The following is a 17,546-nucleotide window of genomic DNA, read 5'->3' on the forward strand; positions in this document are numbered from 1 at the left end:
TCTATGAGGGAAAATCGTTTCTTGTCTGTGAGAAACTACAGGTTGTCAGAGAACAGAGCTCCCCTCTATTCTGGACGACAAGCCGCTCGGAAACAACCAATAAGCGCTGCTGTTGATGTCACGTGGTAAAAGTCATTAAAAAAACTTGGAGAAATGGTGTCTGTAGTTACGTGGCAATGGGAGTGCGTTGAGAAATTGATTGCTCTCTACAAGAAATATCCATGTTATAGAATATGAAAAGGAAAGAGTCATCATGATAAAAATGAAAGGAGCAAGGCAATTGAAGAAATTGCAGCTTAAATTAACATGTCAGGTGAGGTTTTGATATTTAGATGTGAAAAGCCCAGGCCGGACAGACCTACCGGTCAATCTCTAATATTAGAAAATACATTTTTAAGATACATTTAAAAAAGGCATAGTCCATCCCTTGCTAAACCAGGCATGTCAGGAGACAGACAGGTTGTCCAAAGAAATTAGGTGTCCGGTTTGAGTTTTTGATGTCGAATGAATGACAGGAGGGGAGATTTGGCAATATTATCAAGTACTAGAACATGATTATATCACAGACACAGCCTTATGTGAATGAGATTATTTAGTGGATATAGGCGATGTTGTACAAATCCAACTAAATCGTTCTCATTTAACTTTTTAAAGACATGCTGTAAAAAAAAAAAAAAAAGATGCATAAGAAATGTTCCTCAGTTGTGTTTTATTATTACTCAATTTGTTTTTTGTTTGGCAACCTCGGAACCACCCAAGCTTTGCAAGTTTACACTGGGGAAAAACAGATGCTCCTGGAACTGTGGACAATAGTGCTCGATTTCAACAAGGAACAGCCTCCAAGGCTATTCCCAGCTGACTGAACCTCCAGCTATCATCTCGAGTCCAAATACCAGTGATTTACAGCCCTGTGGTGGACAATCATTCAGATTAGCAGCCCATTGTAAAGTTATTAAACAGATTTTGAGACAGACTCATGGCAGAGGATTGCCTTCTTTAAATAACTGACAGATGATTTGCCTGTTGGAAAATATCCTCTAGGTGCAATCATGTCACTGTAATGCACCTGGTTTCTCAAAAGAAGGCTGTAGAAAATGCTAAGGCAGATTATTTGAATGAAAGCAAACAGTTTAAAAAAAAATAAACTATAAAGAAACAAAATAAAACAGTAGTTAGATTATGCTTCTAAGTATGCAAATGTGACCTTTTGAAATTAATTTGAATACTTTTGCTTTTTTACTTGCTTATGGGAGCTGACTATTACTCATGTGCCTGATTGTTGATGGAATTTTGAATATTTGTGCATAACATGATTTTGAACTAAGGGCTCTTCATAAAGCTTTGTGAATAGGGCCCTGAGGTTCCAGACTTCAGTTCATGAATCCCTAAAGCGATATATCTCCTCCCTCTTGAATCAGGTTGTCCTGTGAAGGGCCACCCCAGACCACACATCTCCTGGTTTCTCAACAGCCAGCCTCTAGGCAGTGCAGCAGAAACAACACATCAGCTCCTGGCAGAAGGGCAGGTCCTGCGACTTCCAAATGTTACCAAGCACCTTCATGGAGAAGTGCGCTGCCTGTCCGAGAACGACGCGGGCACGTTACAGCAAAGGGCAGACTTAGATATACGAGGCAAGTCATTTTCCAGTGTTACATATAGATTTGTTTGTATGTTTCTGTGATAGGTGGTTGTTTGTTATGAGTTTCAAGGGTGTTTTCTGAATTTTATAGGTTTGTTTTGTCTACATGATAACAATTATCAAGGGCTGTTTCATACAATCAAATCTCAAATGTGCTTCATGGAAAGTGTGAATTTCAGATACAGTATTGTAATGCTAGCCAAGTGACCTCAAGAATTGAAAGATGTAGTCCACTGGCCTCTCATACGAGGGTGAAGAATATTCTACTATACCCCCACCCCCACCCCCCTTATTACCCTAATCACATTTGCCAATACATTTTAAAATGTCAGTTACTTCAAAACTGTAAACAATTGGGCCTGGTGGTCACCGGTTCAAGTCCAGGCTATTCCACTGCTGACTGAGGACGGGAGTTCCCAGGGGGTGGCGCACAATTGACCGAGTGCTGCCCAGGTGGGGAGGGCTTAGGTCGGCCAGGGTGTCCTCGGCTCACCGCGCACCAGCGACCCCTGTAGACTGGCCGGGCGCCTGCGGGCTTGCCTGTAAGCTGCCCAGAGCTGCGTGGTCCTCCGACGCTGTAGCTCTGAGGTGGCTGCATGGCGGGCCTGCAGAGTGAAAAGAAGCAGACGGCTGACGGCACACGTTTCGGAGGATGCGTGTGTCAGTCTTCGTCCCTCCCGAGTCAGCGTGGAGGTGGCAGTGGTGAGCAGGGTTGAAATAAAAATTTGGCAGCTCACATTGCCTCTGCTTGTACCTCCCCTGCCCTGTGGATAAATTGAGATTTCATTGTTGTCAGTTAATTGCCTTTGAAGGACAGGGAAAAAAAAATTAAATACATATTCTTTTATATTTGGACAGACTATGAGTGGAGGGTTGATGACCTGATGCCATGCTCTGCTCCTTGTGGTAACAAAGGCACCCAATATCCGAGACTGAAGTGCCTGTGGGACAGCCTGGAAGTCAACCGGTCACTCTGCAGGGACAAGCCTAAACCTGCTCTGAAACCAGTTCCCTGCAATATCAAAGACTGTCTTCCCAGGTAGGGTTCACTATTACTAATTTTCACTGTACAGGTTATAGAAAAAATCCAACAATGTGGAATGATATTTATCCAAAACATTCTGTTTGGTACCTTTTATCAAACCAGGGCTGTGTCTAACTATACAGACGTTTCCTGAATGTGTAGGCGTGCTACCGTAGCTCTCCAGCGTGCAGGCCAGTAAAAAAGCGCAGTAACATTTGCGTAGATGATCACAGACCAGTACTTGGCTGTGAGTTATATCAGATACCTTTTAGTTCAGATGTACGCAATTACATTTACAAGCAACTTTGTTTTGTGTTGTATAACAAAAGCCACTAATGTGCTGCCTTGTGCCCTGCTCAGGTGGCTAGTGACACCCTGGTCTCCATGCTCACAGAGCTGTGGAGGGGGCATGCTGAGCCGCAAAGTCACCTGCAACAAGGTAACAGCTGCTGGAATCTCTGTGACCCTGATAGAAGTGAGCTGCACCCTTGCTGGCAAACGCCCAGCAGACATGCAGCCGTGCAACACTCTTCCCTGTGTGGAGTGGGCCACGTCCACCTGGGCGCAGGTGAGTGTGGGTAACTGGGGAAAGACTTCCTGTTCTGCTACTTTTTTTCATTGGTACAAGTAGAATATCCGCCATCTTTAAGATGTCACTGATGCCAGACTTCATCTCCCGTCACCCCAGTCTGCCATTTGTTTTTCTAATTTAAGGATCATTTTTGAACACACAGTTAATAAACTATAAAAATATAGATTTATAGTTATAACACATTTATAAAATAATTGTTCATATAAGCCTTGTGGGTTGGCAGTGATACAGTTTTATATGTTACCTGACAATCTTCTCTGTCGGTTATTAAATGCAATTTAATGCTATTTAGCACAGGTCTGAATTTAAAAAAAAAAAAAAAAAGCTGTGTTATTTTGCAATAGGAAGTTTTAAGTACTTGGTTACATCATGCAAGGCATGAAAACAGATATTCAAAAAGTAACTGTGCTCAAACCTCATCTTGTCAGGATAGAATTGTACCTTTCACAGGTTTTAACGTAACTGGATAGTGTCTGACAGATTTTTTTTTTTTTTTTTTTTTACTCGGTGGTGGGGGGGCGGAGGGGGGGTGATTCAGAAGGCTGAAGAGTGTAATTCCTTTCAATGCACATGCTTTTCACAATTAGAGACTCAGGAACTCATTATTGGCAGAGGATCAATGGGATTTCATTCCTGCTGCATCATTGGTTTCTTCTTAAAGTTGGCTAAATTGTGACATGACAATTTTCAATTGTAGGTTTAATGTTAAACAGGTTTATGTGTAAGGGGCAGGGGAGGGTCAATGAAAACCATGGCACCCTCAAGCTCACAGACAATTGTTTAGACAGCTGCGTGATTGAGCCTGCCAGACCACTCGACATAATTAACATGTCTGTTTTTTCTTTAACAGTGTAATGGCCAATGTATTGGACTAAAACAAGCTACACAGCACAGACAGGTGTTCTGCCAGGCAAAGAATGGTACTGTGATGACGTTTAATCAGTGCAGTAGTGTGCCCAGGTAAGATGTTTGTTTGTATTAAGGAATTTCATTTTGTAACACTTCTGCTGCTTTTGCACTAGTGGAATCAGACACTTGTATACCAGCCAATACATAGATCTGGGATCTAGATTCATTGCAGGCTAATTGTCTATTGTCCTATATTATAGGTCACTTGGACTTAGAATTCAGGCATACTGGGTTAAAATCACAGAATCCCAAAATAACTAACTTTTTTCATTTTCAAAATAAAAATTAAAACACTTGGAAATGTAGGTGATCTTAATTTGGGTTTAGACCAGCGTTAAAGGTCACAAGTGCATGTGTTTAATCTCAAAGTAAAGCCTGGTGTGCTTGCGTGTGTGATTGCCTGCAGGCCACCCAGCACCCGGAGCTGTACTTCCGAGGCCTGCAATGTGCAGTGGCATGTGGGCTCTTGGACTCAGTGCACAGCCACCTGTGGGAACTACGGCTTCCAGTCCAGGAGGGTGGAATGCGTACACCTCCAGAGCAGCAAGGCCGGGAGGGAGCAGTTCTGTTCCTGGAGACAGAGACCCGCCAACTGGCAGCGCTGTAACATCCTCCCCTGTGAGAAATGTGAGTCTCTTGTTTATGATTTTATTAAGTTTACTATATATAGGAAGTCTAAGACTGGGTAAGGTTACATTTATTGCTGAAAGAACACAGTCCCATTGAATAATGGATGTCTCCATGTGGACAGTGTATCTAAATTGTTCAGCCAGTGCCAAACTCTAATAGGGACAGACTTTCAAGATACACTTTTTAGCAGCAGTCAAGCCAACATTAGAGAAAAATTGTAACTTGGGACTTCGTCCTTTTACTAGTTAGCTATCTCTTTTACTCGCTATCCTTTTCTGAACACGGTACAGGTCTTTAATGCCGTCATTGTTTTCTTACAGTAGAGTGCCGGGACACCACCAGACACTGTGAGAAAGTCAAGCAGCTGAAACTCTGCCAGCTCTCCCAATTCAAGGTGCGCTGCTGTGAGTCATGCAAGGACACATGAGGGAATCTGCTTGTTCAGTTCTGTGGGTGAAAAAAAAGACATAGAGAGATGGAACCTTTCAGACAATACAGAGGCAATGACAATGGGCTCTTCCACTAGGCTGATGAAACAGTGCTAGGGCAGAATCATTACTCTCTCCTTTGCTTTGGAGGGATTTGGGGGGGGTGGGGGGTGGTAACCATGGATCGAGGATATTTTTATATTATTGTAAAGAACAAATATGACCTGAAGAACCGTTGTGAAAATGGTGAAGGCCAGGGATCCAGCATCCTTTCTCAAACTAATCCACACTGTGACTGAGCTGGAATCTGGGTTTTTTGAATTGCCTGTTAAATTCACGGATGGAGCTGATATGCTGTATGAGCAGAAGGTTAATGATATTTGCTTTTAGGGTAAAAGGTATGACAGTATTAACCCACTATGGGCCTTATTCCATACCCGCCAGCATTGCATTGCCAGTAATAAACAGGGGTTCAAAATTTGATCACAACTGTTGGTTTAGTCCCGGACCAAGCTATCCCATGCTGAAATACATTGTGCCAAGGTAAAATTTAATTATGAAGAAACCCAAAGCCAGAGGGAACTAAATTTAGATAAAACAAATCTGTTTGGAACCAGTCCAAGCTATGATAGTGTTTGGAAGGAGAGGAGAAAGAAGCAGCTTCCCACTTAAATTAATAGCCGATATAACAGTGATGTCTCCTAGATTTTCTGGTCACACACTGCCGTCTGACTACAGAATCAGGCATCTAAAAGGTGTCTGCTAGGCAGGCGGTTAATTTTTGACAGATGTATAAAGCTAAATTTTATTTGTGATTACAACCTGATGTGCCGTTTACGTATACAAAATAATTTCATTTTTGGGTCTTTCAGTGCAGTAATGACGATGTATTTTGAGTTGTGTAAACTGAGCACTGCTAAAAATATAGTCACGTTGTCTGATTTGCATATGTCTGGAGGATTCTAGTTAATCATGTGCCTTATTTTTCGGAATAGAGCTGTTTGTTGTAATTATAAAAAATATGTTTTTTTTAAGCATGCATGGTTCATTAACAGTTAGTGTTTCAGCAGAAATCATTTTAAACTTGTTTGATATGGTATATTTCTGTCACGAGTGGGATCGGTTTGATTTGTTAGTTTTTCTGCATTTGGTGGATGTTTCTCTATGTAGAGATTGTGTAGCAATAACACTAACTAAATATACAGAGAATTTCTTGTGTCTGGTTGGGGTCTACCCAGCAGAAATGTTGTGGTCATTGGCGCTTTCATTTTTCTATATTCATGCAGATATAGCGTAAATACAATAATCAGCTTAATCAGTTAGAAAGCAGTTCCCCACAAATCAGTTTCTGACAGCTCTCTGCAGATATGTACAAGAGGGAGCCTCGTACTGTAGTGCTCCTCTATTAACTTCTCCTAAAATATTGTGTTTTAAACATTTATATTTTGAAGGCCATCTGCACCAATATTAACTAAACACAGAAGCACCTGCATTCCCCCTCCCCCCCCCCCATGTATGAACATATATCTCTGCTTTTACATTGCAAAACTACTATTGTATTAAACTCTCCATAACTGAAGTCCTTTTGCGGGCTGGTATAAATAAAGTGTCCTGGAAAAGATGTACAAACTGATGCCAGGAAAACAGTTTGTGAGAAATGATGTATGTGGCAGGGAATATTCTCCTTTTTGTAATGGGTCTCCTGTGTTTTGTAAATAATTTAATGAGAAATGTTTTTTGTTTTGTTTTACCACATTGTATCTATTTATTAGATTGTCAAGTATAAAAAGTGCAATATTGTGATTTTTTTTTACCTTTTTGGTTGTTGTAAACTTCTTCCATTGTTTTTAAAGCACTTCTGAGATGTTCTGCTGACTTATTACTGTTTCTGATTCACTGCTTCCTCCCCAAAAGCAGCTTACATATTTGCATTCCTTTAGTAAATGGGCTGGTCCGTGTGTACGTACCATACAAGGGTTTTCATCAGTCTTTATTCTTTACACATCAAGAGTTTTTGTAACACTGGTCACATTGACGGTTCAAGCTGTCTGACTGAGTGGTTTAATTACAGCATGTGACAATGATCTAGCAACATGTCTTTTCCTGCAAATATATTTATATGAATACTTTTTAATACAGCTATTTATTAAAATATTATTTTCTGTGTGTGTTTTGTTTTGATCATCATACCAGGAGCTATTTGTTTTGGGTGGTGCACGTAAGATTCATTTCTGATTCATGTAACACTATCGTTCACCACCACACACTGAGTAGGACTCATTTTCCAGTACTATGCTCTGTGGCATCTGTCTTCTACCATTGAAAACTTTACTGTATTTCTGTGTCTGACCAAAAATGACAATTTACTTAAACTACCTATTGTTTAAAGTTGCTGGTGAATACTGATTGCACCTAACCATGGAAAGGTGGCATGTAATGCCATAGGTAATAACAATTTTAAAAAAAAATCAGTGTGAGGGGAAAAAAAATGCTAAGAACATTTATAACTGTCAATCAATACCCATTATAGCTGATGGCAATCTTGGCATTCCACATTCTAGTTCCAACCAAAGATTACCCTTCAAATATTTCCTAACACCTTAAAAGCACAGTTTTAATTGGATAACACCACGGATTCAATAGATCCCTTATTTATGTAATGCCATTGTGTATATATTGAGTACCCCCCCCCCCCCCCCCCCCATCTCTTAATTGACACAATATCTCATCAATTGTATAAGAAACCGCTTGTGAACTAAAAAGGTAGTCGGATAAATAAAAATTTAAAATATGTTTGTCAGAGATATTAAAATGAAACTTTACATGGCATTTAAAAAAAATATATATATCTGAGTCTTGGGAAAGGACTGACCTCTGCTTAAGCAGCTGAAGCATTTAAGCTGCGTTAATTATTATTTTGATTAATTACAAGTGTAGTCCAATACGCTATTTACTTTCCTCTCTGCGTTACCAGTGTTTCAGAGTGCAAGCAGGGGCATGTGACGCATAGTTAGCCCGGAAAGAGGTTGTGTTTTCAAATGGGCCAATAGGTTTCTCTATTTGCTTTACCCTTCTGATCAAGGGCACCACCTTGGCATCCCATGACTTAGTCATCTTTCGTAGTGAACTTGGATTCAAAAGGGGTACATTTCCAGGCTTGAGTTTGAGGGCGGTCTGCTAAGCTGGTGAAATGTTGTGCTCCACGAAGTCCGCGTCAGCTGGAGTATGGGTACATACTCCTGTGCACTGCTTTAAGCTGTCTTGTGTTTTGAAGTTTTCTCGTTTTTTAATCCCCCATACTATGTAATCATCTGAAATCAATACAAATAAAAGGTTTTAAAGTAAATGTAATAACTTGACCTCGGTACATGTGAGGTGAATGCTCCCCTGGTTGAAGACTTTTTTTTTTTTTTTTTACAGTATGTAGCAATGTTACATTTAAAAATATTCTAGTATTTTTTTAATTTCCACATTGAATGTCCTGTTGTGAAGTTACTGAAGTCATATAAAATGTCAAGCCTATACAAATGAAGATAAACAAACACCAAGGTGTCCATATTAATAGACAAGCGCTAGATAAATCAAGCTTGCTACACTGATATTTCTACAAACATCCATAAATATCAAACACTCAGTAGTGTTGAATTAAGTACTAAATTAAGCTTAAGCTAATAAAGTCTTTTTCAATTTCAGAAATTATTGGCACAAGTATTTTTTCACCTTGGTGTTGGTTTTTAACTAATAAATCTGGTATTTGCATGGTACTTATACTGCACATTTTAACATGCAAGTATGTAAATGAAAGCTGAGCAAATGCTTTTTCTCACAATGCAGTATACACAAAGTCGGTCTCTTTTCAATACATATAGTATGCTTTTTCAAGTAAGAATTGTGTTTATTAAGTAGGATGTACAGTATTAAGCTTTAATAAAAAAGGGGGAAGAAGGTACTGGAACAAGCAATGTGTAAGGTGCAACTACTTTAGATGTATTAATTTTTTTAAGTGCTATTTTAACTTTGTCACACAGATCTGATGAGGTATAGGACTTACTGTACATAACTGACTTTCATATCATTCTTTAGTAGCTCTCTAGTTAGTAGAGCATTTACAACATCCTTCCAGCTCTGTTCTCTGAATATGATTTATTTTGGTTAGAATATATATACTCTGCTGCATGTCTAAAATGTGCTGCAGAAAACGTAAGGTTATGAAAGAGGTAGATCCGCCTGGGTAATTAAAGTGTCAATTACTACCATTTCATATTTCCATATGATGTAATGACCTAAACTGCATTATTTTGGCATTAATTTCAAAAATCTAATTCAAGAAAACATCCTGTTTTTTACACCACACTGCTCAGAACAATCAATTCAAAAGCACATCACTGCATTGCACTTCACTGTGCTTATAGGTCCCCTTAAAGGTTTACTTGACTGAACAATATGATTGGAGACCTTGAAACTGGTTACCCAAGTGCCCATATCGGATTACAATAAATCTGTGACCTAGTGATTCCAAACCTTTTGGCAAACTTTTATAATACAGAACATAATACTAGAGGCTTCCTTAGACAGGCATTATAAATTGAACGTTAAGTCAAAACAGTGGTAAAGATGATAAGTTGTACAACGGCTGTGAAAAATCAAAGCAACTGCACCGTGAAATGCATTACAAACACCTTTAGGTGGCACATACTGTAGCGTACTCAGCACCAATCTTACCTGAACGTGGTGGGGCTTTCCGTTTTGTCTGGGTTCCTCTGATAACGATGTTTTGGGTCAGCATGACAGTGCTGCTCCAGTGTTGCTGTGTGGGTAGTAGTTATCTTGTACTCTGATCAAACAGGGTTTGTCACACTTGTAGAATACTGTAGGAAGGTGTGGACAGCGGTGACGCCTAGAATGGAAATATGAAGGAATAAAGCGTAAAATATTAGAACATGTGTCAGTAATTCAATAAATGATAATAAAAGACGTTCCGGCTTTTACCCCGTCCCTCATTTTCTGGTGAAACTGTAAACTACTCAGCTTGTGCTGTTGACAAGTTGCCCCAGAAAAATACAAGTAAACATGACTTGGAGAGTCACTCCTGAATTTAAAAAAAAAAAAAAAAAAAAAAAAAAAAAGTTGTACATTATTGTACAATTTTTATTCCCCATTAGAACTTACAAATTGCAAAATACTTAAAATGATATAATGAATAATACAGGACAGGCAGTGTATTATAATACCATCTAGATCAGGGCTTCAAACCTGGTCCTGGGGACCCCCTGTGTCTTCTGGTTTTCATTCCAACGGAGCGCTCAATTACTTAACTACAGTGCTCCCTTGTAAGGCTCTCATTATAATGCACCTCGAATATAACGCTCCTAATTCCCTATACCAGTGATGCACGCAATATTTCTACAGTAAATACAGTACCGGTGTTGTTCAAACTACAACCAACTTCTCAGTCTAACTTCCGTTTCGGTCTCTCCCTTTTGATACAGTATCTGATCTGAAGAAACGCTGCGCTGGCATTTTATAATTCAGCATTCGTTTTATAACTACATAAATATTAGGCCTATTACGTGGTTCTTTCCTAATGTGTTTACTTGCTTTATGCATTGTTAATTCAGGGCAAGTTATTTTTTTTCACTATATGTGCATTATAGAACGGGAGTTATTTTATTTTGTATTTTAGTCAGACGTGTGTTGTTATGTGTCCCTAACGCTCTTTGGTTAGAACGCTCATATTGTGTGTCCCCCGAGACCCGCGTTATAGCGAGGGATCACTGTATACCCTTAATTGAACTAATAGTTTGCTTAATTAGACCGTTTTACTTGTTTTCAGCGCGTAAACAGTTGCTGAGTTCAAGTTACTTATTAAATGTTATATTTAATTTGAAAAATCTGCAGAGTTTGAGAAGCCCTGATCTAGGGTATCTGATAGAGAAAACACTGGTATATTCACTTTCAATTCTGTGTATTTCCAAAAATCACTTTGTTACATAAGAGAAACCAATCCTGGTTCCATACAGGGTAGAAATACCAGTATCAATGTAAAATACATAGTAAAGAGCATAATGTAAGGGTGCATGTTTGCAAACTCTTTACATTGAGAAGGCTCAAAATTATAAATGCTTCTTTACCAAAAAAGTTATTAATATCATTTTCATGTCTTTTTTTCTTGAAAAAACAGCAAAAAAAGAAATGTATAAAATTCCACTTTCCCAAAGAAGTTTTCTTAGTACAATCAGGTAATATTTGACAAGCATTTGGCAATACCTGTTCTTTATGTGCCTGCTAGTACCATGTCAGTGTCCATTTGGGGTTATCCATTATAACACTTGACTCAAAATATAGGTATATTAAAGTACATGTAGTTACCATTTAGAAACATTTACTACATGAACTAAACACCCAAGTATGTGATTGTTCTTGTAGTGTGTTTGCAATATGGGCAGCAGTGTGGAGTAGTGGTTAGGGCTCTGGACTCTTGACCGGAGGGTTGTGGGTTCAATCCCAGGTGGGGAGACACTGCTGCTGTACCCTTGGGCAAGGTACTTTACCTAGATTGCTCCAGTGAAAACCCAACTGTATAAATGGGTAATTGTATGTAAAAATAATGTGATATCTTGTAACAATTGTAAGTCGCCCTGGATAAGGGTGTCTGCTAAGAAATAAATAATATGAACAGTATTTTCCTGATCATACAAGTGTTGTAAATACAATTATAACAACATAACAGATGTTTCACAAGAATATGCCACCCCCTTCACTATTTAGATCAACTTCATTAATCCCTTTGATTTAATTGAGAAACGGGAAACAAACCATTTCCCCCAATTCAAAAGTGAGTAGATTACAGTAGAACAAAGGAGAACATTTAAGAAAATCAACTACTTGGTTTATTATGGCTCAGAGAAGCTTTTAGACGTTTTCTCTGTATGTCACAGTTGTAATTGAAGACCTGATTAGATAAAAATCTTCAATGGCTACATTCCAAAACATTCCAACTTACAGTCTGAAAGCCCAGAACAAAACAGAAAAGGTTACAGAGGATGAGATTTTATTTCACGTGCAAAGAAAAAGACCAGCACTACATGGACTCTGAAGCATGGCCTTTTGTTGCCCTGCCCTTCACTAGCAGCACAAAAGAACCCCACATTCCATCTACTAACACATCTGAATGCAACAACACAATCTGGCACTTGTTCAAGAATTGTTAGCTATACTTTGTGAACGAGACACCCAAACTCACTGAACAAAACATGCCAGTATGGTTCTTGATTCCAGTTATACAATTGTCTGCCGTATCCTCTTTGAAAGAGGTGCTCAGTGTCATTATCAGGTTTTTGTCATTATCATTCATCTTTTTGGGGTCGTGAAGAGAAATGTTGAACAAAATATTAAGCAACTGCAGCATTTATAAATTGAAAAAGCGTTTTCATTAAATTGAAAATGCTCAAATCAATCCCCAATCAATATTGTAGGAGTGGTAAGGAATCGAAAAAACATACAACTGCTATCTTCCAAAACTGACAGCACATACCAAACCTGCGTGTAGGCCACTTATATAGCCCTAGACCCTCAAAGTTGCAACAATCATGCAAAATAGGCAATAGTCTTGTTCGGATCTAGTCCAATAGAAAGGCCAGGCCTATCCAGGCTGTCCAATTAATATCTAACATTATCAGCGATGTGACTGCAGTCTGCAACAGAAGCCACTGGGCAGTTTGTGGTGATTACAAAAATTGATTAATTAAATTTAGGCTAGGTAGTTGTTAGCTTAGTATGTTTTTATTCTCTATTAATTTAATACTATTCATTGAAACAGACTTTAGTGTAGCGGCGGAACGAAACATGGACTATGCATGAGGAAGGAGAAAAGGGGTCAGAGAATGAAAATTATAAATAATTAGTGTTAGAATGGGAGTGTGCTTGTGTATGCGAGTTACATTAGTTTATTATTATTATTTATTTATTTATTAGCAGACGCTCTCATCTAGGGCAACTTACAATTGTTACAAGATATCACATTATTTTTTACATACAATTACCCATTTATATATTTAAGTTTTTACTGGAGCAATCTAGGGAAGTGCCTTGCTCAAAGGTACAGCAGCAGTGTCCCCCCCACCTCAGAATGAACCCACAACCCTCCGGTCAAGAGTCCAGAGCCCTAACCACTACTCCACACTACACCCATGTGCTCTGTTCTCTGTCTTCCCCCTCCCCATACCTGGCTGTCAGTGAGTGGTGATGTGTGTGCTGCCTGTGTGCCATATGGGATGGGTTATGGAAAACATGCAAATGAAGGGTATGTGTGAGTGTCCAATGAGAGCCCGAGGCGGCAGTATTTAGGAGGGGAAATGTCGCTGCCTCGGGTGAAGTCTGTTCAAGTATGGTTCGGTTCTTGAGCTTCTTTGGATTATTAAAAGAGCAGTTTCAATAAAACGGACTCCAGTTATTGCCACCGTCAACACCTGTGTCACCTCCCACTGGAATCCACAGCCCTCCCACTGGAATCCAATGTTACACTGGTGTCAGACAGAAGCGGGATTTAATGAGCACAGCAGAGCCGAAGGGAAATTGTCCGGGAGAAGGAGCGCCCGAGCTGGGGGAACTCGACACAACTGTTGGGAACAGAGAGTGGATAAAGGCGCTTTGGAGGGGTGAAGACAAGACGCTGCGCAGACAGAGACCTACAGCAGGCCAAGGGAGAAGATTCAACCCAGCTGGAGAAGCAGAGAGGGGCGCCGGTACAGCACAGCCTGGTCTGGTCTGAGGCAGACATCGTGCTGGAGCTGGGAGCTCTCTCGCTGCTGACCCCAACCCAACCCCCCATAGCAGAGGCCCACGCCTGGCCTGAACAGAAGAGTGCGTACTGCTGAAATGCTCCTTGATCTTGACCTCAGAGAGAAAGCATGCTACACCTCCGTTGTTGAATCCCTGACATGCCGTTTTGGGGCGAGCAAATCACCTTACCACCTACAAGATCAACTCCAACATCGGTGTCCAACTGAAAACCGTAACCGGATAGCAGGCCCCAATGGAAGGGCAGGGCTGGTTGAAGGTAATCTACTGTGGCAAGACCCTGCGCCATTAAGTGTGGATTGCCAGGGTGCAGTACTACTCGATTTCCTCTGGAGAGTGGGCGCCTCCCTCGACTTGCAACACGGGCAGATTTTTTCAGCCACCGAACCCCATTCAGCTCTACGGGGTCCAGAGACAACGACAGCTAGCCAAAGAGAAGCACACTGCGCCCGGTCTACTCTTCAGCCCAATGATCCAAGAAATGAGCGAGGCCAATGTGAACGAACCTTCGAGATAGTCCCTGGGTCTCACAAGCTTTTGCAAACCCAACTATTCCTATAGTGTTTTGATCTGTTAGGAACACAATGAAAATACAGTACATTTAAGAGGACTGGAGCATAGAAGCTTGATCGGGAGGCAAATTAATGTTATACTGAAACCTTGTGGTCACATTTAGTACTACTAAAGAGGTGCAGTATAATGTAATCTGATCATGAGGGCAACTACAGTACAGCGATTCAGAAATAGACATTGCTTGTAGAAGATGCAGCTTTAGCAAAAGGGCCATTTACCCAGTACAAAAACAACAAGAATTGACAAAATCTTTGCCACTATAAAGAGAATTGAAGCAGAAATGTCTAGGCTACCAGTTACGTAAAAAACACGAGTCAGAAACAGTAAAGAGAAATCAAACTCAAGTGTGGCTTTTGGGCCGTTTTATATCACTGAAATTCCTTTGTTAATTACCCCCAGTAATGATGTATTTACATCTAATACAGAAAAATGGAACAAGTTTTGTAAACAAAAATTCCTAGCACCAGTATGCAGGTTACAGTCAACCAACTCCATCAACAATTTGCAGTTTTCACTAAATCCCTCTCTTGCACTAGGCACAGCAATGATACACTTAAAATGGATATTAAAAGAGCATTAGTTTCCCATTAATATAGCATGATTGACCTTACTGATAGAACAGAGTTCTGTACATCATGGAGGACTAGGCCTGCAGTGTACAGTATGAACTGACATCTCATTACTGTGTAAAGCATTATAGCCACAGTATTTCATTTTTTAAAAATGCTTATGAAAAGTGGTACATTCTGTTATAAGCTGGTGTATGTCCACCATGACAAGTATTCAAGTGTGGTTCAAAACTTATGATGAAACACAATTTTGGTAGAAACGTGTGGTACAGGGGCCATTTACATAATACAAAAACAGTTTGTCACCCAGCTGTTAGGTATGCAACCTTACCTTGCACTCCTGTGTGTTTAACAACAAAAAAAACTTTCGCTTTTACATCTGTGTTGGGAACTACTGATTCCGATAATATCTTCAAAAGTGAACTTATTTTTTTTTTGTTTTAGGATAGCCCAGTATATGTTGGCATCCAGACTTCACAGCTGTGTTACAAATAGGAATGTGAGGGGTGGGGTCTTTGGAGTTTCTCAGTTAAGTACCCTGATTTGACACATCAATATTGCCAAGTTTGTCTTCGTGAATGTATTTTTTGTAAAGTGTAAACATATAAAACTGGCAATTTCGATAAACGTTTTGATAAAACACGCTGTTAGCTTATCTCGTGACAAATCTCTCAAGAAAAAACAGCAGCACCACTACATTAGAAAAGCATTTAGGGTCTCGTATAGTGGCAAGTCTTATTTATATGTGTGTTAATATTTTCACTGTGCAAATGGAGACTATACTGGAGCTTGTTTTGTAAACACACAAAATATAAATCAACTACAATTTTAATTTGACACCATTCATCAGCAGCACTTTTGCTACTGATGAATGGTGTCACAGACATGGCTCAGACAAAGTTAACACTGCCATGGCTCAGTTTGATCACACTTGGCTTTTCAACAGGGTAACGATTTAGCTTTAGTAAATACTGTAGTTTACATACAGAACTAATTAGCTTGCACCAATTGTGATTTGGCCGATTTGAAGAGAACGTTTCGTGCCCACAGCCACAGAATCGCAATAACAATTGTACCTGCCATGTATTGTACAGCACCCTCCATTACGCTGTCCATATTAGGACATCTTTGCATATTAGGAAGAAAAAAAAAAAAAAAAAAAAAAAAAAAAAAAGTGGAGTCATTAATTATGTGCTCCCTCCTCTGAATCTCCATCCTCCAGGTTCAGACACCATTAGCATCACCCCAACACTCATGTAAGTTTGTTCAATACATTCTTAACCAGCGGTCCAGATATGCTGCGTACCTGCCGTTTACACACAAAATTAAAACTGAATGCATAAAAATACGCATAGCAATTTTGCGGCACAGATTGTCTGCCTCCCCGAAAACTTCCACTAACAACTACATCTCCCAGAATACAACGTCTTTAGTTACTTGGAATCTGTACACAAGAACCAACCAACAAACACTATCCAATCTCTGGCTAGGCCAGATTGCAGCCAATCACAGTAAGAATACGAAAAATACGAAGCTACATAGGTTGAAGCGTAAACACCCCAGCCCAGATACAAATTGCTTAACACACAACGTTCTACAACACCCGCTTGAGAGAATTAAAGGGTAGCAAGACAGTTCATTATGTAACTTAACAAATATAAAATTGTTACCGCTTGATTGACTTACCCGCAGATCTCACATATACACGGTCTCTTCATTGTTGTCGTGGTTTGTGTTCAGTTGACTTTTCTGTTTGAATTACGTTTTATAGTGTAGCGATTTTCACTACTTTTTCATTTCTTTATTTTGCTCCATCGTCTTGTCAGTGCTTATTAAAACTTCCTTCTTTGTTTATAACAACGTATTTGTAGTTTTTAAAATTACTTTTTACATGATAGTATAGTCAGGATAGTGGCAACTAAGATCAATCCGTGACGTAGCAATGTATCCGAATCCTCCACAGGAATGTAAGGCTTACAACTCTCCACTGACCTTTAAATTCCACAATACTAAATTTTGCAGTTGCACATTATAGCTTATGTCAAATGTACAGCCATGTTACATTTTTCCCCACAGAAAAATACTTTCCCCCCCCCCCCCAAAAAAAGAGTAATTAAGATAAATACGTTGGCGTTTGGAATACCATTTTTCCACCCTCTGGACACTCATTGTGTTGTATAAAAATGAAAAAGAAAAAAAAAATGCTGGATATAGTACCTTGTTTATTACTCTTGTAATTTCCATGTGCTGCCCGTTTTATTTTGCTCTTAAATCTAAAAACACAGTTCAACAAAAATAAAAAGCAATAGTGTGTTTGTTTTAAGGGAGTTCAACTTAGAACAATGTTATTGAAAATGATTAAGCCGGCTTTTCGTCAGAGTAC

At 39.5% G+C, this 17,546-nt stretch overlaps 1 protein-coding gene across 2 annotated transcripts in view; it reads left to right on the forward strand.

Annotated features, from left to right (window-relative positions):
- The window catches only part of LOC117409129 (ADAMTS-like protein 1), a 235,444-nt gene extending 227,754 nt beyond the window's left edge, over positions 1–7,690 (forward strand). For both annotated transcript variants that reach the window (XM_058999955.1, XM_034014768.3), the window contains 6 exons: positions 1,419–1,631; positions 2,498–2,678; positions 3,024–3,231; positions 4,106–4,215; positions 4,571–4,791; positions 5,115–7,690. In XM_058999955.1, coding sequence (XP_058855938.1) covers positions 1,419–1,631; positions 2,498–2,678; positions 3,024–3,231; positions 4,106–4,215; positions 4,571–4,791; positions 5,115–5,221 — 1,040 coding nt within the window. In that variant the 3' untranslated portion in view covers positions 5,222–7,690. The remainder of the gene's footprint in view (positions 1–1,418; positions 1,632–2,497; positions 2,679–3,023; positions 3,232–4,105; positions 4,216–4,570; positions 4,792–5,114) is intronic.
- The last annotated feature ends 9,856 nt before the right edge of the window (positions 7,691–17,546 follow it).

Source organism: Acipenser ruthenus, chromosome 2 (genome assembly GCF_902713425.1).
Source record: "Acipenser ruthenus chromosome 2, fAciRut3.2 maternal haplotype, whole genome shotgun sequence".
Lineage (NCBI taxonomy): Eukaryota > Metazoa > Chordata > Actinopteri > Acipenseriformes > Acipenseridae > Acipenser > Acipenser ruthenus.